The sequence below is a fragment of the Dipodomys ordii genome, unplaced genomic scaffold (genome assembly GCF_000151885.1).
Source record: "Dipodomys ordii isolate 6190 unplaced genomic scaffold, Dord_2.0 Scaffold23, whole genome shotgun sequence".
Classification (NCBI taxonomy): Eukaryota; Metazoa; Chordata; class Mammalia; order Rodentia; family Heteromyidae; genus Dipodomys; species Dipodomys ordii.
The window spans coordinates 2,485,156-2,507,717 of NW_012267239.1; the positions used below are offsets into that span (position 1 = coordinate 2,485,156).

Genomic DNA, 22,562 nt, shown 5'->3' on the forward strand with positions numbered 1-22,562 from the left:
GGAGCAACTGCCCGCCGCCGCCGACCACCCGGACGACTCCTCGTCGAATCGCAAAAGCATAGGCCGCCGCCCGAGTTCTGCGAACGAGAAGAAAGACGCGGCGCGAGCGCCAACGGCCACCGGGCGCACGCCGCGGCGGCCGGGCCTGCGCCCCAAGAGCTGGATGCCAGAGCAGGAGAAAGAGCCGCCAACCGATCGCTCGATCGACCGCGCGCCCACTCCTTCGCCCTACCAGACCGGGGAGGGGGGGAGGGCGCGCCAGGGCTTCTTCGAGTTAGGGGCCTGACTCCCCGGCGACGAGACAAGATGGCTCCTCCGGTCCGCGCTGCAGCTACCGTCCCGGCTGCGTCGCTCGGCCCGCCCCCGGTACTGTTTCTTTAAATGGCGGAGAGGGGTCAGGAAAGCAGGAAGAGAGGCGCGCGCTGTCACGTGACAGGGGCGGGTTTGGCCCACCAAGATCCGGTCACGTGGGCTCACTCGGCCCGCCAATTAGGAGGCGGGGTAACGGGGCGGAGGCGGGAGGAGTTTCGGGCTTTGTGATTGGCTGAATGCGCCGCGGAGGCCTCGGGGGTTTGGGGCGTCGGAGTGAGTGAGGTGGCCGGAGCTGTGTGCACTTAGCGGAGACAAAGCAGTGACTGAGGTGGTGGTAACGGCGGCATCCGAGGAGGAGGAGGAGGAGGACGTGGGGGGGGGGAGGAAAAAAAGCAAAATTTCGAGGTGCTGAGTCCTTCCAATTCATCTAAACGCAGCGCTCGAACGGCGGCTGCGGAGGCGCTGGCGGCGGCGGCGGCGGAGGCGGCGGCAGCACATGGTTCCAAGAGCGCGCTGCGGTTGTTGAGTTCAGTTCTGCGGGGAGGGACAAAGGCAGCTGCGAGCGCCGCGGGAGACGCCCGATCGCGTGGTGCGCGCCCTTAAGTCTCCATCCGGGCCTTGAAAAGCCGGGACTAACTTCTCTCCGCGAGGAGGAGGCGGAGGCGGCCGCAGGACGGAGGCCCGGGGGGGAGGGGCTGAGGGTAGTGGGGGAGGGGCGCGGCGCGCCTGAGGGGTTCGGGCCGGGACTGTCGGGAAAGGCAGTTGCATCCGGGTCTTTGTGAGGTAATTTGACCGCCCACGACGCTGCTGTGGAGATCGAGGGCGCCGACGCCAGCTGGATTCGGCCAGTTTTGCCTCTCTTCAGTTGGGAAGCTGAGAAAACCGGAACTGGCGCCATACGTGCTCTAGCGACCTCGTGGTCTCCGGCCTCCGGTCTAGAGCCTGTTGAAGGATCTTGACGTCACCGGCGGCGAAGACACGAGTGAATGAATGTTCAATTTTATGACAGAATTGGGTAAATAATTTTAGGGTTTGGTAAGTTTTCCTAATCAAGGAATTTAGGGGAAGAACAACAATCATAAATCACATTACAAAATTTTGAAAAAGAAAAAGACTCGAAGAATGTCAAGATGAAGCAGTAATAAACCGCCAACTCCAAGACCCGTCGTCGACTCCAGAACCTTCTACACGGACTTGGATTGTCTGAATTACTGAAACGTAACGCTTCTAAGTTGTTTAGGACACAGGTTTATGACGTAATTCCAAAATATTCCATCATAATCGTTGAGAAGAAGGACTCGATTGTAGTTCTTAATATCTGGCTGTATTTTGGATAGATTTCTTTTTAGGCAACTTCGTTTTAGCTGATATTAGGCACACAGACATAACTTTACTGGACTGAATCCTGGAAAAATCTGTTGAGTTCCATGTCTTTCTGAGCGGAGAATAGAAGATTTGGAGACCATTGCAGTCATGGCTTTCACAAATTACAGCAGTCTGAATCGAGCTCAACTAACTTTTGAGTATCTGCACACAAATTCGTAAGTATCTTACAGGGGCCACTCAGGTTAATATGGAAATCCTTTCAGCAGGAAAAAGCTTTTTCTTTTTTTGCATTTTCACTCTAGGATATATCACTGGAGTGTATCATTGGATATCTTGAGCTCTGTATTGAAGAACTGAGATTACTGAAATACTGGTAATCCAGAAGAATCTGATGTTCATTTGTTGGATCAAAAATTCTAAGTACAGATTTTATGTGAAGTCAGTTTTACTGAGTTGTTTCAGGTGTTTAGTAGAAATTCCACAAGTACTGCTCTTTGGATCGTCAAAAGTTAGACTATTTTAGCACCAACGGTTCTTCGTCTAGTAACAACAGTTTGTAGACAGTAAAGTTTATAACAAGTATTTCTAACCAAAAAGAAGACATTTAAACCATCTTAGGAGAAGAAAACTTTTTCTTTTTTTCAGCAAACAATTGGCTTTATCTTCCTAGTACATTCCAGTATGGTTTGTACTACCTAAACCCTGTAGACAGCCTGGAATCACAGATACATGCTGTGTTTATGGTTCTTCAGTTCATCCTGACATTATCACTCCAATTTGGTCTGGAATATTTTAGGGCTAATACTTAAACCCCCTGTCTTTTAAGTTGTCCAGTGAGGTCAAAACTTTTTCTGTTTTAATACATTCACCTGTTAACTGTAAAGATGAAGGTAAATTCTACAATTATACTGAGAGATGAGGTGATGGAACACCTAAATGAATTGTCCAGAGTTAGCTGAACAACCACTTTCAGATTTGAGTGTTTACTTCACTTATCCTCTAATCATACACCAAGTTTTATCTTTTGTGGCAAAGGCCATTATTTAATTCTATGATGAATTCCATGAGGTCCAACTTTTTTTTTCCTTTTTTCTAGTCAGAGAAATAACTTTTTTTTTTTTGAGCAGTGAAGTGGTTTGTCATACTGAAGGTGGTTTTATTTAGCTTTCTTTAGAAAGTTGTTTTTATTGAGTTCAGTTGTTTTAGAGAAGGGTACCTCAGGTGAATTCCCGAATAGAGGATTAATCTAGAACCTAGTTAGATGAGATCATGGGTCAAAGGCTGTAGCACAGCAATAGGCAAAACCTTCAGTGTCCTATGTTCAAACTGCCATATGTAAAGAAGGCTTTCACATGAAGGCTTCTTAGATGTCAGTCCATGAATGACTTGTGTTTTGGATTTTTGAATAATAGTAGATCAGAGATTATAAAACTCTTGGAAGACCATAAAATGGCTTTTAGAATATTGAGTTCCTGTTTCAGGTTGGCCATAGGTTTTGTGCAATAAAATAATATTGTCAACAATTGATTGCTTCATGCTGATAGCTGTTTTAAATGTATGTAATTTTTAAAGTAATTGGTGATTGTTTTTGTTTTATATTTGAGAAAACAGGCTCAAAGTGATAATAGTTACATCTGCTGAGTCAGTTGACTGAATTGAGAGGTACCTTGAAGTACAAGAAGATTGATGTGACCTCAGTGCTTTTAAACAAAAGTGCTGATTCAGTCAGTCTTATTTAGCTGGGCCTGCTTTCTTGTCTATAAAGCACTTTAAAAGATTTTACTTTCAATTCCAGTGAGTTTAATTTGAGGATTTTGAGCTATTTCTTCTTGCCTTTTTTTTTCTTTTGTTATTGCATAGGTTATTAATAGTAAGTGGGCAGTATTAAGTTACTTGTAAGTTCAAGGTAACGTTGGAGATTTTGTGTGTGTGTGAATTTTACTTGCTCATAATGAACTGGAACTAGTTGTTTGAACATAGTGAGGTTGGGCTCTCATTTTGGAATGTCTGGAATTTCTTATCTGAATCACAACTTTGACCTATGAAGTTGTTTTGCTTTTGAATGTGTCTTGTCTTAACAGAAGAAAATAGCAGTAGAATAGTGTTTTTGTTTTTTGTTTTGTTTTTTTGCCTTTTCTCTTTGAGACAGGTTTAATAGGTAGCACAGGCTGGCCTCAAACTCCCTATTTACTTCAGTCTCCTGGATGCTGGACTTTTTAGCACATGCCACTATACTTGGCATCTGGGTTGTTTCGTTGGTAACTAATTTCAAGATTTTTTTTTCTTGTTGTGGTAATTTGAGTAGAAGTTTATTCTCAGAAGAAACGAAAATCTCACCTGCTATGACTTTTAATGTTAATTATAAAGGTTGAAGATGAACTTGTGAGACACCTTCAGGGAAGAAAGATTGCTCTTACAGTACCATCTCTGTTCTATTAAAATGTTAAACTACCAGACCATTCTAAGATGTGTGACATATACAGTATTGCTAAATTATGAATTGTGAAAGGAATGGTGCCTTGTTTACCTTCTACTTAATGCAGACTTGCAAAGCCCAAAGTAGAAGGATGGACCTCATTGTGGTTTAGTGAAAAGCCTGGTCTTGGGAGCTAGTTTACCCTGGATTTGACTGGCTCATATCTGGGTCCTTGTATATCAGCTTCTTGAACTTCAGTTTCTTCCTCTATGGAGCTAATCTGATAGTGTAGTGTTTAAAAGACACTGTCCAATGATATAAAGGTCTTAGCTCATACATGGTACACATCGGATAATGGGGATATATGTGCTTAATCTTAGGGCCTCTCTCACCCTTGGCTTTTTTGCTTACAACTGGTACTCTACTTTTTGAACGTAGCCTCCAGTTCTGCCTTTTTGCTAGTTAATCAAGAGAGTCTCAAGGATTTGTCTCCTGGGCTGACTTTGAACTTGATCTTCAATGATTTCAGCTTCCTGAGTAGCTAGGATTATATGAGCTGTCTGTACCCAGATATTGTGTTAGTTTATATAAACCCAAAGTTAGTGTTTTGTGATTTTAGTCATTAAGGCAGATAAATTTTTAGTAAATAAGAGTCTTTACATAAAAGGCATTTATACTGTCAGCTACACTTTATGGTGGATTTTATGAATACTGTTGTTACTGTAGTGGTGGTAATATCCTTCAGCATAAGGTGTATATATATCTTAAATCACTTGAGTTGCCATTCCACTGTGTGGTCTGATGGAGTAGGATACTTAAGTCTTAAGAAGGCTGCTTTGTTTTTTTTTCTATATAAAGTATTTTTAAATTGGCATTTATTAAATTGTACATAGTTATACCATGACATTTCCAAACATGGATATGGTGTATTTTGATCACAATCCTATTTTTTCTTATCCCTCTTCATCTAAGATGGCTATTTTTTATGTCTTTGTTGGAACACTGAATAATTTACCTTGGACATACAATATTTCTAAGTTGTTTTAGCCATATGTAAAGTGAACATAGAGAATACTGTCAACTCAGAGACTTCAATTTCTAATCATTTACAAGCCATTTGAATATAAAATAGTCACTCCAGAATTTGTATGTGTGTGTCAGTTCTGGAGCTTGAACTCAGGTCCTGAGCATTGTTACTAAGCTTTTTTTTTTTTTCCTTAAGGCTAATGTTCTACCACTTGAGCCACAGCTCTACTTCTAGGGTTTTTTTTAGTGGCTATAAAGAGTTTTAGACTTTCCTGCCTGGGTTAACCTAGAATTGTGATTCTTAGCTCCTAAGTAGGGAGGATTACAGATGAGCCACCAGAACCCTGTTCTCACATTTCTTTTTTTTTTTTTTTGGGGTCCCATTGTGGGGCCTGAACTCTGGGCCTGGGCGCTGTCCCTCAGCTCTTCAGCTCAAGACACTTGAGCCACAGCACTACTTCTGGCTTTTTTCTTTTTGCTTATGTGGTGCTGAGGAATCTAACCCAGGGCCTCAGGCATGCAAGGCAAGCGCTTTACCACTGAGCCAACTTCCCAGCCCCCTCACATTTCTTTTTAACTAAGGCAATTAACTCTCTTTTCAACTCAGCAAAAACTGCCACTGTGTTATGAACTTGTGGGTAATCTGTTGGTTTAGATTCAGCCTGACTATAAATAGGGAGACCATTTTCCTTACATAACAAGCTAATTAATTTACACACGAATTTGTCATTGGAAATGCTGAGCTGCAGAACTATTTCTACTATGGCATGACCAGTTGAAAGCAGAAGTTTATAAAAATAAATGTCTTTTTCCAGATGGCTGATCTTTCTTGGATCACATGCAAAGGATTTTTAGTTCTATGAAGAAAATAATTTCTTTTGATATCTATCTCAAATGCTATCTAAAATGAGTATCCCTCTTGAAATTGAATTACTGTTTACCAGAATATATATTTTTTTAAAAAGGAACTTTTGCAGTTGGTATGCTTTCAATTATTTACCAGATATTTCAAACTATCATGTTAGCATTTGAGAGGTCCATCATTAATTAATTGAATCTTTGTCACAAAAGCCTTTATTTTATGATGTGCACTGCCATCATAAAAGTATCCTTGCTGCATTTAAAGGTATCTGTTATTTTATTTAAAATATGTGTGGACCAGCATTGATATTGTGTGGAACAAGAAAGACTTTGGAATTTTTTCAAGCCTTTGGAATTCTTTATTAGGTTCCACATAAAGGCTCATTTCTAAACTTTTGTACAAAACATTGAAAATTTAGAGGTACTTTGTGCTTGCTCTTTTGTGATCTTACTGGATTCTAAATACTGCTTTCATATGAAATTATCAGAAATAGGTAGTGCAGGAATACAGTTGCTATTTTATTTTTGGTTTCATGTCTTCATGGCAGAAGATGTCAGAATTAATTTTTCTGATAATTCCTATGCACTGTTCTTGCTAGCAAAGGCTAGAAACTTCATTTTTTTAAACTCACATTCTGAAATTAGTGCATTTGGGTATTATGGTTATTCTTGGAATAGTTGTGCTTTTTTCTCTTTAGCGCTATATTTTGAGATTACTTACTTAATGTTAAAATACTGCTTCATTTCTAAGTACGAAATATTTGGTTATTTTGTATGTCTAGGCAGTAATTCTCAGTTAAAAGAGTTTTAACTAACTTACTTTGAAGTTTATAAGTCACTTATCAATCAGACTAGGAGACAACTCAAAGCTTGAGAGCAAATCTTACCTCTTTTTGAGACAGAGTTTCAATATGTAGCCCAGGCTAACCTAGAATTTAGGATCCTCTTGTCTCAGCTACCTGAGTGCTGAGATTACAAGCATGTAGCAGCATGTCCAGATGAAAGTTAAATATAAACATAGAGCTCTTTTAGGTAGTTTTGCTTTTAGACATTTAGTTCTTCCATGTGAAATAGTTAAGAATTGCACTTTAGGGGTTGGAAGAATGGCTCAGTTGGTAGAGCTCTAGCCAGTGAGCAAAAATGGCAGGTACTGAGTTGGAGTCCCCATCTTGGACCTAAAAAAGAAAAGAATTACATTTTAGTAGATGAATTCAAACTCTGTAAGTTATTTGATGTATCTTATTGGTCTGTTTTAGCAGATTAGCAACAAATATGTTCACTGATCTTATGTGGGATAAATTTTAGGAGCTGGTAGTTTTAAATTCAAAATTCTTAGAAAAATTTGAAGAGTTTCTTGAGGAAAATCAAGTGTTCCTGGACAATTCAATCAAGTATTTATTTTATAAACAAATGTTTTACAGTTTATAACAGTATGAGGATATAACAATATAATGATATGATTAGAGATTTTTAGATGCTGGTTATTTAATATTGTTGTGTTCTAAATTTTTAGAAAAATTCACTTTGTGTATTGGTTGAAATTTTGCCCAAAAAAAGCAGAAATAGTTACTTGAATATTTAGGAAAAATTGATGATGGTAAATGTCGTGTGAGTTAGGGATTTTGTATTTTCTCAGGCTGAAAGTCAGGCTGGTTTTCCTAGATGGCTCTATGTAGCCATATGCTACTAGATTTAATGAGAACTATTCAAATGAACGAATTAAAGAAAGCATGAATTGGAAAAGGGAATTAATATGCTTTTGTATAGTTTAAAAAGCAAGAACATTCCTTTTGAAAACAGGAGAGAATAATAGTAATCTTGACTTTCTCAAGTTTTGGCTAACAACATTGAAGAAAGGAATTCAATACTCTTATCCTTTCTAAGGACAAGATCTTAGTGTGGTTTCCAGGAAAACTCCTTTAAGAAGGAGGAGCCAATGATCATTTCTTTTAGGAAATGGCTGAAAGTTCAGGTTGAGAATATGCCCAAGTACTAAATTATTCAGACTATAAAAGTGTACACACATAAAATGTATGCTTGTAATTCTTCCCATGAGGTGTATAGAAACTGACAGAAAAAAAACCTAAGGAAACATAAAATAGACATTTTTTGACACAGAATATCTCTAAGCATTTAGTACATGTGAAAGTTTTAATGCTTTAGAGTAGATTTCTCAACTCAAAATAAGAATAATCATTTCTCAGCAGATAGCAGGAGTTGTTTAATACTTGAAGGGAATTCTACAAAATCTTGATTTAGAGACATTGAAATTTCAATTGCATAGCTGGGCACTGGTAGCTCATGCCTGTAATTCTAGCTACTCAGAAGGTAGAGATCTGAGGATCATGGTTTGAAGCCAACTCAAGCAAGAGACTCTGTGAGACTTATCTCCGATTAACCACTAGAAAACTGGAAGTGACTCAAAGTGGAGCACTAGCTCTCAGCAAAAGAGCTCAGGACAGCACCTAGGCCCTGAGTTCAAGCCTCAGCCTAGAACTGGCACACGCACAGTAGTATAAATTATGAAAATGGAGATTTTTAGATTCCCTTTTTCCTAAAATCTTTTAAATATTTAGCATTTCAGCTTATTAGGAATTATCATCCATTCGTAATTCTTTTGCTGAGTCTTTGCATTTGTAATTTCAGAACTACTCATGAATTCTTGTTTGGTGCTCTTGCTGAACTGGTTGATAATGCAAGGTATGTAGTCTTCTAGTATATAAGCTGCTTGGAGTGGAAACTTTTTTGGATCCTTGTGACCTTTGCTCTCTGAAGACTTGAGATGAAGACATTTCTGTACTAGCTGCAACTCCCAGGAGGCCTGTTAGCAACAACAAAAAAAAAATTAATAGAACATTAATTGGTGCTTGCACTTTGTTTCTTGATTAACTTAAATTTGTTCATTATTGTTCCTGTCCTAGCCTAAAAATAGTGAATATCATCTCCCTAACCACCTTCCTTTGTGTATTAGAGTATAATACTTGTGAAAAACAGAGAAATATGATAGAAACTTAGGAGGCAAATTAATGGGACAGATAAGCTGTGATTTTGTGTCTAAAACAGTACACTAATGAGTGTGTGTGTGTGTGTGTGTGTGTGTGTGTGTGTGTGTGTGTGTAGTGTGGTGTGGTGTTTAACTAGGCCAGAGTTTTGTATCTTCTCAAAATGTTATTGTTAATAGCTGTACTTGGAAGGAATCACTCTTTAGCAGTGTTAATGTTTCTTAGTGATGAAAGCATATACATATACTGTGTAAGACTAAATACAAGTTTGGGTTCACTCATAGACCAAGACCTTAGTCAATAAAGATTTTATTTATGGCTATATTATAAAAAATATTATCTTGGGGGCTGGGAAGGTGGCTCAATGGTAGAGCACTTGCCTTGCATGCCTGAGGCCCTGGGTTTGATTCCTCAGCACCACATAAGCAAAAAGAAAAAAGCCGGAAGTGGCTGTGGCTCAAGTGGTAGAGTGCTAGCCTTGAGCTGAAGAGCTGAGGGACAGCGCCCAGGCCCAGAGTTCCGGCCCCATGACCGGACCCTCCAAAAAAAAAATTATCTTGGAGTTCTTATTCTTAAAAATAGACATAAAATTCAAACATGCCATTTATTGGCCATTCTTGATTGTGAAGGAAGAAGATGATAAGAGTTCATAGTAGTACCTTGAAATAGTTCCTAAGTGAACTTGCTTATAGTTACCAATGCCTGTATAGTTAACCTGATAGTTCATATTCTCCTTTGGCTCTTGCTTTTTTCTTTGCAGAGATGCTGATGCCACCAGAATAGATATTTATGCTGGTAAGTCTGACTTTAAACCTTTCTTCTAATGTCCAGTTCTTAGTGGGTACCCAGGAAGATGGGAAATAATTGGTTTCTGCAGTCTGGGAGATGGCAAAATCACTGTCGTAGGTAGAAACAGGGTAAATCTGGTCAGGCATGTCTTGGAAACCCAGAATACTGGTTTTGAAACTAAGAGTAGGTCTCCTACTCTGTGGAGACCAGCAGTATTGTGGGGTTATGGAGAGAGTTGTGGGGAATGAAGTGACAGAGTTCTGGTTGTCTTGCTGGAAAGGGATCTTGTTGGAGTTTTTCCCCTGCCATATAAGAAGTAGACAACAGTTCCAGCCAGGAGTGTAGCTGGTGTCCATTGCACAAAACAAGTGCCGGTTGGGATTTTTTAGCACTGGTTTTGCAGAGATGACCTCAGATAGAGGTGTCCTTGATAGGAAGGAGGAATGCCTGGCTTGGAATTGGAAGCTGTAAACAGCTACTTTTTGATTAATTCTCTTGTTTTATAGTATGATCTTCTCTTTTTCCTAGAGTGGTTGAAACAATGAAAAAAATCCTTAGATCAGTGGCCTTTTATTTATTTATTTTTTACATTTTGTGCTGGTCCATGAGCTGCTTTTGCTAGCTCTCTACTACTTGAGCCACAGTTCTACTTCTGGCTTTTTTGGTAGTTCAATGGAGATAAGACTTTTCTGCCCAAACTGACTTTGAGTGGGATCCTCAGATTTGTCTGGCCTTTCATTTATTTATTTTTTTAATAGTTTGTTGTTTGGTATTTGCACCAGCAGCTTTTTAGGTCATTTAGACATTAAAAATCTGGTGACAGAATTGAGGAAGGCAGCTCTTAAATCCAATTTGACTGGTATGATTTATTTTGCTGACACGTTCCTGAAATCTTCTGAAAAGTTTGTAGATATGTGTGTATTTATACAGAGTTATCTAATCTACATATATATACACAATGTACACTGGAAAAAGTACTTGGTACTGTGGTTTGAACTTAGGGCTTATTGCTTGCTAGACAGATGCTCTATCACTTGGGGCCCTTTTGCTTTCATTTGGGGACTAGGTTTTATGTTTTTTGCCAGGATGGATCTATGTGAACATTCTCTCTATGGTTCCTACATAACTGGAATGACAGGTGCATACCACCACGCCCAACTATTGGTTGAAATGATGTCCTGCTAACTTTTTCCCAGCTGACCTCAAATTGTGATCCTTCTCATGTTTGCCTCCCAATTAGCTAGGATTGTAGATGTGAGCCACTGTACCTGGCTGAGGTCATATTTTGAATAACATTGTCTTGCTTCTGAAAGTCTGTGTGTTTTATGTGTTATACAGTTATATGTGTTATACAGTTATCAACCCCTCTTCATGGGCTCACTTGGTGATTGGGAATAAGCACACGATAATTCTCAAACCTTTAATATCACATAATTATGGGGAATCTCCAGATAGATGCTGAAGTTCTCATGCCTAATATGCCTGGAGCAAAGAAAATATTCAGAACATGTACATATCAGCTGCACTTCTTCACTCGTGAAAGTCCTCTTTTGGAAAGTGGTCTCACTTTTGAGACAGGGTCTCACTTTGTGATTCCTTTTTGATTTAGAAACAGGAACAAGGGGTACAACAGAAGAATGTTAAGAAGGTTACTAAAGCCAGGGGTGCCTTTCCAACCTGCACCTGAGTGTGCTTCCAGCCATGGTAGCAGTTACCTTGAAAAAAACAGAGGCTGTTTTAACCACTGCACAGATGATAAAGCAGTAAAAATGGGCTTTTACTCCAAAGATGTATGATATCAGCAACAACTACTCATAAGAACTTTAAAAGAAAAGATTACCTTTCTCCCCTGTGCTACCTTCAGTGGGTGAATTTCTAGAAGGAAATTTAGTTCTTGTTGCTCAGAATGCTGCAGAACAGTTGGATTTCAATTTGAGTGAAAAATGTCCAGTGCTCATTTGTTCTGAGCTTAGTGTTCCTCCTGTTGTGCTTTGGGAAATTTATAGAGGATGAGATTAGGCCTTTGCTCTGAGAATTTAGCCTCTAATTGGAGAGACAATTAACACACTACAAATGATTAGAGAATGGTAACTAGATCTTAAGGGAGCAGTCAAGATAGTTAAGGATTAAATGGTATGATGGAAGCAGAAAGCAGCATAGTGTTTTGGAAAAACACTTGTTTTAACTCTTAAGTACTTTGAGATTGCAAGATGGGCCTCTACAAAGATGTGTGATATCAGTAATAAATACTCACAACTGAATACTTGGAATAACTATTCTTCAGAAACTAGATTGATATTGTGTTTGGGAAGCTCCTCAAATATAACATAGGGACTGAAGTCACCATAATAATCACATTTTCAAAACTTCATTTAATCTAAGAAGGGCAAGCTGAGCATGGTAGCACACTACTATAATCTTAGAAATAGAAGACTGAGGCAGTAAGATTGTGAATTTCAATCTATCTTGAACTAAATAGTAAGACCTGTCTCTAAAAATGAACAAAAAAAACCCAGCAACAACAAATAAACAAAAGCATAAAAAAACCCCACAAAACAAAAAAATAAAAAAAGCTAAGAAGAGAAAGGAGCCAGTCTTTCAAAGTACAGAGGTATTCACTTACCCAAAGAAATCTTATTAGTTACAGCCAGACTATGAAGATGTACACATAAGTAATAGTTCTCAGTTGTTTTTGGTTTTGTTTTTGGTCAGTCGTGGGGCTTGAACTCTGGGCTTGGGCGCTATCCCTCAGCTCTTCGGCTCAAGGCAAGCGTTCTACTGCTTGAGCCACAACGCCACTTCTAGTTTTCTAGTGGTTTATTGGAGATAAGAGTCTCACGGAGTTTCCTGCCTGGGCTGGCTTTGAACCTCGATCCTCATATCTCAGCCTCCTGAGTAGCTAGGATTATAAGCATGAGCCATTGGTATGTGGCCTAGATTCTGAGTTTTATTGACTTTCTTACCTTTCTCGAAGCATAGTACCACCTCCTTTAAGAGGGATCCCTTTTTGTGATCCAAGACAATGGTTAATAAATGAAAAATAAGTGAAAGTGAAATAAATTAATTCTGCTCATTTGGAGCATGTGAAGTTTAAGATTGCAGAATAAAATGAAGAACTTGATTGTCATTTCATAGCAACTTGTGTAAAGGACACCATTATTTATCACCTACAATTTTGACTTAGAGCTCTGTTTTATTTCTTTCCACTTTCTTTTTTTATTTTCATTTAAGACAGGGTATCATTATATAGCCCAGGCTGGCCTCAAGGTCAGGATCCTTCTACCATAGTCTCCTAAGTGCTGGAATTTCAGGTGTACACCAATACACCTGGCTCTTCACCTATTTCCAACTCAGGACGAATTGAATGGAAGGATATCAGGTTTGGTTGGAGAAGCTAGACTTTACAAGAGTTACAGGAGTTTTGAAGTGCAGCCTTTTGCTGGTATGCTGGTACTTGCCCATAATCTCAACCTTTGAGAATCTGAGGCAGAAGCATCACAAGTTAATTAAGTAGTGGATTGTCTGGGGAGATAGTTTTGAGCAGGGATGACTGCTTAGTTTTCTTGTTGGTTCTATATCAGTGTTTCACCCTCATAAACATTTCAACACTTAGGAGAAATGCATATTCTCAGACCCTACCTTAGATCTGTGCAGTCAGACTATCTAAGGTCCAACCCAGATTCTGTATTTTTATAAGCTCTTCAGGACATTCTTAGGCACATTACACTTTGCTCTTGTGGCTTCTTTCCCCATCTTATCCTTTAGCCAACTCCTGTTCTTTATCTCAGGTGCTGCAAAGAGTGGCAGAAAATAGAATTATTAGACTACAAGCTCCATGAAGACACTGGGCACATCTATCTGTATTGGTCACTGCTCTTGTCCCCGCCATAGGAGGTTTTCAGTAGTCATTAGGTAACCAGTGGTTTACATGTACCTCACCACCAGGTGAAGACATCATTCTATCTGTTTATAAGTTGAAGTTAATTTTGAATTATCCAATCTTTTCCTGCCCTGAGGAATTACTACATGTACCATGGACCTTGACACTCCTGAACATGTACAGTAGTTATATGGCCTTACCATATGGTTTCTTACTCTTGTAAAATACATTAAAAAGCCCTTGAGCTCACTATTAAGTGATAATTGTGCTGAAACAGCTTGCAAGCCTAGAAAGTAGCTTCTTAGGTACTTCGAGGGATGTCAGTAATCTTGGGGACTTTTCAGTTGCATTTGGCTTAAACCAATTTCTAGATCCTAGAGTTTCACATACCTTTTATGGCATAGTGTATGCAAATGGCTCTAAGCTAAAGTTAGAACTCTATTGCCAGCAGACTCCATGCCTGAGCTAGTTTGAATCTCAGTATGGCATTTTGCTTCTGCCAGATGGAAACACAGATATTGCCCCTCCCCTCACCCCCCAACTTTTCTTATATATGTTCTTGCTTGCCACATCTCATTTGGACTCTCCAGTAATAGGAGACATTGCAGTGGGAAAAATTTTCTTCTCTACCAGTAGTACTTCCAGGAAGACCCTCTACCCTGAACTTTCAAGAGGCACTTGTAATGCATATTCAGCTTCCTGAACACTAAGAGATACTTAAATCTCTGTGGTTTATAGCCCTTTCAAAATAGCATTTTAAAATTACTTTAAGCAGTCTGTTTGCCAGGGGGCAGTAACAACTCACTTGAATTTTTTTGCCTGAGGGGAGGACAAAGAGCATTTAAAACAGATGTGCCAGCATTAATAGTTATACAGATTTGATGAACTACAGCTTGAGTGTAAGAAAAAAAAATCCTCTGTTGTGAAGAGACTCCAAGCACCCTTACCTTTGTCCTTTTCATACATAAAGATTTCCTTCCTTTTTAGTAGCAGTGCTATTTTTGCGCCTGTGCCAAACAGTGGACCATGAACAGCAAGTTATACTTGGGTTGATGTTAGCTTATGTGGGTCCCCTTCCTCCACCTCTGTTTCAGGCTTTCTTTCTTTCATGTCTCCATATTTCTAATTCCAAGACTAGCACCTACTATTGAATCAAAAGGCACCTTGGAATCTAGTATAACACCTTCCCTGTTTGGAAATCTCTTCTCCATTGTCGTTTTTTTTTTTTTTTTTGGTCAGTTGTGGGGCTTGAACCTTGGGCCTGGGTGCTGTCCCTGAGCTCTTCAGCTCAAGGCGAGCACTCTACCACTTGAACCACACAGTGCCACTGCTGGCTTTCTGTTGGTTAATTGGAGATCAGAGTCTCACAGACTTTCCTGCCTGGGCTGGCTTTGAACCGCGCTTTTGAACTGCGATCCTCAGATCTCAGCCTTCTGAGTAGCTAAGATTACAGACATGAGCCTGACTCTCCATTGTCTTTGACATGCTAGACCAGACTGCTTTGGGTTCCCACATGTTGCTACAGGAGACATCTGCCAAAAGAAGTTCTTAATCTTCCCATTGGAGTGGCAGCTGCTATCTGTTGTGTTTCCCTCGTGTCAGCCAGGCTGTCTTTCCTTGGCTATTGGATCTTATTGTCAGAAGACTGTTGTAATCAGGTCCAGCCACTGTACCTGGTGTCATCTCATCCCCTTTCAAGGTCTCATCCCCTTTCAAGGACCCATTGCTAGTAGGGAATATGATGGATACCAATTAGCTCCCAAACTGTAGTTGGCCTGGAGAGAAGCATATATTAATTGTCACATAGTAATTCTTTTAGATGGCAGCTGCTTCCATTGTACCATATCATGGCCAGCTTCCTTTTAAATAAAAGCTTTCCCAGATTATAATCACAAAGAAAATGGGATACCCACTTAGGTTGAGTAGTGTAGGTAAGGTACAGTGTGTAATAGAGTACTTCACTGATTATGGGTATAGGGCAGATAGTAATCTAGGCTGAGAGACAAGGCTGACTGATGCTATGTGTGAAATTATACATACTCAGTGGTCTCTGGTATGATTAGATCCTGGACTAGGTAGTATGTACCACCTTCTTAAAGATTCTCTCAAATCTTTGTCATGAATTAGCATTGGGGCTGGGAAGGTGGCTCAGAGGTAGAGCGCTTACCTTGCATGCATGAGGCCCTGGGTTCAATTCCTCAGCACCACATAAGCAGAAAAAAAAAAGCCGGAAGTGGCGCTGTGGCTCAAGTGGTAGAGCGCTAGCCTTGAGCTAAAGAGCTGAGGGACAGCGCCCAGGCCCAGAGTTCAGGCCCACGACGGGACCAAAAAAAAAAAAATTAGCATTGGAACAACTTTGAGATAGGATTCATTACCCTGAAGGGTTTTGAAATTTAATTGACATTATCTAGGACTAGTAGGAGAAGATAGATTTGACCTGACCCTTTTGTATTAAGCTTCACATTGATGATTCTTCGGTTCATACTCATATTGCTGACCTCTAGTGAATAACAGCCTACTAATGGCAGCTACTTCTTTTCATAGAAAGGCGAGAGGACCTTCGAGGAGGATTTATGCTTTGCTTTTTGGATGATGGAGCAGGAATGGATCCGAGTAAGTGATGAAATCATTGTTTTTCTTTTGGGAAGGATATATCCATTTCTATAAAACACTTACTATTAAACTTGGTTTTCTGTGGCCTCACTGTTGCTGTAGGGGAAGTGAGAAACCTGAGAAGAAGACCAGTTGCAACATCTCAAGTTTAATTCCACTGTAGATCTGCTAGGTCCTGCCCTAACATAGGAGATACAATCTGAATGGCAACTTAAAGTCAAATTACCTGTCTCTTGATGTGGTATTCATCTGTTTGTACTACATCCTGAGGCCAGAAATTCTGAGGTCTCCCCCATCCTGTTACCATGTTCTGGTAACAGAAAATATGGTGCAACCATAGTACTGACAAGCCATGCATGTTTCCTCCATGTGAGTCATGGTTGCCAGTTTCCTCGGAGAGAGGTTTTAACACACACAAACCTGGATTTAACAAGGCTTAGACTGTAGACTTTGAGAAGCCTCTGAGATAAATACTAACTTCTCACTTTCTCTTGTGTCTGCCACTTCAGGTGATGCTGCAAGTGTGATCCAGTTTGGGAAGTCAGCCAAGCGAACACCAGAGTCCACTCAGATCGGGCAGTATGGAAATGGGTTAAAATCGTAAGTATACTAGAAGATTGTCCCAGGGCTGAACACAAAACCACGTGATGCTCTCTCTCTTACTGTCCTCCCACTAATCCTTCCATGACCAGGACTCCAGAAAATGATTTGGGGGTAGTTTATAACTACTTGTCTAGCTCAGTGTGCTGTACAGAATGGAAAACATAAGTGTTCAAAGTAAGTTGATAGGGAGAAGCTGTGTGTTTCTCTCCGCCTGGTGTTCTAGAACTGTGTCTCTCCTTGTGTTTGAGGATGTGAGTAATTCTTTTATGGGGTTAGGATGCATAGAAGATGGTAAGGGGTTGACCTTATGGTATAACAGTGTTTCTGAGGGCCTGCAGTGTGTCATGCTTTGTGCTAGGTGCTGGGGAGCCAGTGTGTGAGAGAGAAGCCCTCCCCCCAGTCGATGCGGTCTTTCATAACTTGAAAGGCTCTTACCTCATGTCTCCAGCTCCCCTGAGACCTCTCCCTCAGCCCTTAGTTCCCACTTGTTTATAAAGTGTTTGGAATGTGTTGTTCTGGTTTTGAGTGAAACCCCAAGAGAAAGGTTTCTATTTCTGAAATGCTCATTTCCAGCTGTACATACCTTCGATGGAATAAGATTTAGTGGAATTGGAGTGTGTGCAAATGGAATTAGGAGTCATGTTTCTAGTCATGCTGTGGAAACGGGTTGTTTTGAGAGAGGATCTATCAACAGCCATTATTGGGCCTCATATGCCATGTGCTTCTGGTGTGGAGGAGAAAGTGCTTCCAAAGAAATCAGGGACCTGGTTCCTGGACTTTCACAAGGTTAGAAACCAGATGGTAATAATAAGCACCTACCCTAGGCGAGGCCCTGCTAAAAACCTCACCTCAGTGGTCACACTTAATCTTTGTCACCCTATGATACACAGGGACTGTATTCCCATTTTCAGATTAAGAAATGGAGGTTTATGGGGGTGATGTGACTTGCCCAAAATTGTAAGTGTCTATTTGGACAGTTGGGCTATGAATCAGGTCTTTCTAACTGAAAAATGGAAGCTGATGTTCATTTCAATAAGACAAAGTAAGGTTCAAACCTTACCCATTTCTGTAAGCTGTAGTTTCTTTTTTTGTAAATGGAGATTATAATATATACCAAACAATTAAAGATTAATTGCTATCATTGCTGTGAGAGTCCCTGGTCTGGTTTCTAGCTTCTGTCTCCTCAGATCTTGCCATAGCAGGCTCTTACCCTAATTCAGCGAGGGCTTTTGTTGTTAGTCTTTTGTTGTTGTTGTTACTGTTTTTTGTTGTTGTTGTTAGTTCTGGGGCTTGAACTTAGGGTGTTTTGCTCTTGCCCAACTTTTTTGCTCATGGCTGGCACTTTACCAGTTAAGTGATGCCTCTAGTTTTGGTAGATGGATTCTTAATGACTTTTCTGCCCAGGCTTGCTTTGAACCATGATCTTTCAGTTTCCTGAGTCTCAGCTTCCTAAGATAACAGGTATGAGCCTCTTGTGCCTGGTACTCAGTAAGTCTTGATAGGACCAAGGGAACTGTGTTTTTCACAAATGAAGTGAATCATTTGGGAACATTCTCCAGGGGATTCTCATACAGGTGATCTAAGTCCTCCCAAAACTCAGGTTTTTCTAGAGTCAGTGGAAAGTCTGATTTCCCAACTGGATTGAGGGTCTGCCTTTATCTATCTTGTCCTATCAGTTCTCAGGGGCTCAGTTTCACTTTTCTGAGGGTATCTTTCCTAATCTAGAAAATGAGGTTTTGGCCAGGTCCCCAGTGGCCCATGCTTATAATCCTAGCTATGCAGGAAGCTGAGATCTGAGGATCGTGGTTCAATGCCAGTCCGGACAGGAAAGTCCATGAGACTCTGATCTCCAATTAACCACCAGAAACCAGAAGTGGAGCTGTGGCTCAAAGTGGTAGAGCACTAACCTTGAGCCAAAGAGCTCAAGGACAGTGCCCAGGCCCTGAAATCAAGCTCTATAACCAGGGAGGGAAAAGATGTTTTGGCCTCTGACATTCTCTCTTACACAGGGAGGTTTAGGAGTAAGTGAAATGCAACTCAGAAAGGCATAGAAGACTGGAAACGAACACATATATTCAATAGACTAGTGCAGGTTCCATTAAAATGGGAGCCACCTAGTGTCTGTTATGGACAATGTAACACTAACAGTTCAGGAGTTGGAAAAGAGTACCAGGAAAAGGTGACTTGTGAGAAACGATCAGGTTTTGGGGTTCTTGGTATCAAGGCCCTATCTATAGTAAGCATCAAAGAGGAAAGAACAGAGAGAGAGAGAGAGAGAGAGAGGAGAGAGAAAGACAGACTGAGACTTTGCCAGGCTAGAGCAAGCACAAGCTTTTTCAGAAGGCAGATGATGTACTTCCTTTTGCTATTCTCAAGCTTAAGTGAAGAAGGAGAAATGTGAAATTGAAGGGGAAGGAGCCCTGCCAACCCCAGGTGCTGGAGGAGGAAAAGAAACAGGATTTGGCAGCCCCTAGGATATCTCTAGAGAGTGTCCCAGGAGTTTTTCTGTTTGGGGAAATGGGGCATGACATTCATTTGTGTGCTTGGCATGCTAGTCTGGTTTGTATTTGTACTCAGATGAGAGTAACAAGGCTTCCACCTCTGTCATCTCCTGGGGATGTTGTGAGGACTAATGAGATAATAGCCATAAAGCCCCAGAAGCTGCTCAGAAGAAAGAAGCTAAACAGCCTTCCTATTGAGTAGGCAGTTCTCCTACTAGTGCTTCATGCTTCTGCTCTTCCTCATGCTACCTAGTAAGGCCTGTCCCTGCCTGCTCCCCAGAAGGATTAATGTAGCTAAGATGGAAGGAAACCATCAATTCCAGACGTTTTTGCTTGTGGAAGGCTCGGTTCCCAGAAACTGGCAGCATCTGAAAGTAAGGACCTGCCTGTGTCCGAAGGAGCTCAAGGTGTCAGAGCCATTCTGAGACAGAGGATGGCTGTGGTTATTGGACATCAGCCAATCGTAGTCCTCCTTGAACACAATTGTCAAAGGACCCAGTGTTTGCTTGAGCCTTGACTTCATTCTAGCTTTTGGAACACGCATGAGCATAAATATTGAACTGTTCCATTGATGGTGCTGCCATTTGCTAAGTGGACAGGAGACGTGTTTGTGCTAGTGAAGGAAGGCTAGAATGGAAACTGAGTGTGGCCCACACAGAGAGATGATGTGTTCATGGTGCTACCTAATAAAATGGCATCCAATGGCATGGAGCGCACAGTGGACCTCGTGTGGCTGGGATGAACTCTGAGCCCAAGGGCAATTACTGTTCACCTTGTGGTGACAAGCTAAGAATCCGATTAATACGAGGCTTGTGGCCAGTAATAAATATCTGAAAAGATGGAAAGATGAGAGATGGAAAAATGAACGATGGAAAGAGAGCCCTGTGTGGAGGCTAGGTATTGTTGAGAAAGTTGTAAGTAAAGTCTAGGAATTACAAGCTATCAGAAAAGCAAAGGAAAGAGTGTTGGCTGAATGAAGACTGAACAAGAGCTGTGGAACTCAGCTTAGAGACCTTGAAAAGAGCTCTCAGTTTCAGTCACATGGTGGGGTTGGGGTTTATTCCTCTTAAGGCTGAGATTGAATTTCTGGAAGAATAACCAGTTTTCTCCTTTCTTTTTGTAAAGAGGCTCAATGCGTATTGGGAAAGATTTTATTCTCTTCACCAAGAAAGAAGATACCATGACCTGTCTCTTCCTGTCCCGCACCTTTCATGAGGAAGAAGGCATTGATGAAGTAGGTCACATCCCTGTGGCCTGAATTGCCACTTGCAGATTCCTGGGGTTACAGGGTTGTAGTACATAGTCATTGTTATGGGACTAGCTTGTTGCATGAATTGTGAGAGGAAGCAAAAGCTCTCTTTTGTGTGTATGTGAGATCCTGGGATTTGAATTTAGGGCTTCACATTTGCTAGGCAGACACTGTACCACTTAAGCTACACCTCCAGTCCTGTTTCCAGTGGTTTGGGCTGGGTTGTAGTCATAAGTCACTGTTAGGGGCAAGAAATCAAATCTCAATGCACTGATGTGCTATTCTGTTTCTGAGAATCAGGCCATCAAGTGGCAGGAGCCAAGAGTTGGATTTGCAGCTCCTCTAGACCTTCATCAAAGTCTGTGTGGTTACTGTGTGATGATCAGCTTAGAAAGATGGAGATGTGTGTGAATGTTGAAGTGGACAGCTGAGAAACCCTGGCTGTGCTTTCCCAGTGGGAATCATACATAGCAGGGGTGGTGAGAGAAATAAAGGAGGGGTTGTGAATGACTTAAAGGATCTGGTGTGGCAGTTGGGGGTGGTGTACTATTCAGAGTTGGGAAAGAATAGCAGGGGGGCAGTTTGGAAGGGAGAGTGTAAGTTTGTGTAAGTGAAGTCCAAGTCTGGACTTGGGAGAGGTTTGGGCTCAAGCAGAGAGGGGAGTGAGAAGAAGACCTGGGAACTGGGTAGGCCAATATGGAAAGGTCGGGGAGAGGAGAAAGCAGCAAAGGACACAAAAGGTAGGAGGAAAAGCAGGAGAATGTGACATTGAAACTGAAGGAAGAGTGCCCAGTAGAAGTGAGTGCCTGTGTGGAAAGGAGTGCCACAGTCTAAACGGATGCCACTGTCACCAGCTGCTTCCATAAAGAATGGAGATGAAGATACAAGTTCGTAGAACATAAATGGCACTCACTTCTATTGGTGGAAAAGCTAGGTTGAAATTTTTTCCTTACTTGGTGCTAGAAGGTCACTATTTTGGATTGTCCTCTAGTGTGAACTCAGCCAAAATTTCAAAATAAAGATCATAGTTTAGACTAGGTGGAATGTGTCCAAACCAGCCCTGTGGTTGAATGCTTTCAGCAGGAAGCTTCTTAGAAACCAGCAGTGTTTCAGAACTCTTAGCAGTTTATCATCCTGGCACTTGTGGAGATACAGAGTCCCTTTGTATAAGGATAGGCCATCTGGTTCAGATCCCTGAGGTACCTCAACTGGATTGCTATACTCTGCTGGACTCTGCATGGTGGTTGGCATAATTAGGGGGAGTAATGTTTGAAGTAGGAGTTCTAAGAAAGATAATATTTTTAAAAAAACATTACTTAGAAGCAAAATCTATACATGTGGAAGAATGTATTAAAATAAATATACATTTGAGACTATAACTATAAACTCAGCACTCATAATTGCCATTAGAAGTTCCATGTAACCCTCTCACCAATCAAATTCCTAACTTTGCCACTGGAGGGAACACCTTTGAATCTTTTTGGGGCTGATCGTGTTCTTCTTTTTTTATATAGTTATCACCTGAGGATACATCTATAAATAGTAGTTTACAATTTTAATTTAGTTTTACATAAATGAAGTCACATTTTGTACCTTCTTTCATTAACATTGTTTTTGAGATTCATCCATGTTTGATGCCAAGTTGTCAGTGTGTTCATTTTCATTGCTATGTGATTCTCTGGATAAATATTCCATAATTTAATATATCTGGTCTTTAGTGCATATTAATTATTCCTACACCTGTTTGTAGGTACATACGTAAAGTTTCCTGTAAGATATAGTGTATTTACTCAGGAGTAGAATTGCTCAGTTGTAGATTATGTGCAGTTTTAGATTCACTAGGTAATTGCAAGTATGTTTTTCTTAGCTATAAGAGTAACATTTTAAACCAAATTAAGAAAGTAGTCAGGGATATCCCAAGCAGGGAATTACCCTTGCAGCTGGACATAAACCATTATGAATCTTAGAAGATTGTGTGGTGAAG

The 22,562-nt window shown here is 40.7% G+C and overlaps 1 protein-coding gene across 1 annotated transcript in view; it reads left to right on the forward strand.

Moving 5' to 3' along the window:
* Window positions 1-1,059: 1,059 nt before the first annotated feature.
* The window catches only part of Morc2 (MORC family CW-type zinc finger 2), a 38,856-nt gene continuing 17,353 nt past the window's right edge, over window positions 1,060-22,562 (forward strand). Inside the window, exons 1-6 of the mRNA XM_013014442.1 lie at window positions 1,060-1,853; window positions 8,588-8,641; window positions 9,704-9,738; window positions 16,157-16,225; window positions 16,735-16,825; window positions 20,455-20,563. Coding sequence (XP_012869896.1) covers window positions 1,786-1,853; window positions 8,588-8,641; window positions 9,704-9,738; window positions 16,157-16,225; window positions 16,735-16,825; window positions 20,455-20,563 — 426 coding nt within the window. The 5' untranslated portion in view covers window positions 1,060-1,785. The remainder of the gene's footprint in view (window positions 1,854-8,587; window positions 8,642-9,703; window positions 9,739-16,156; window positions 16,226-16,734; window positions 16,826-20,454; window positions 20,564-22,562) is intronic.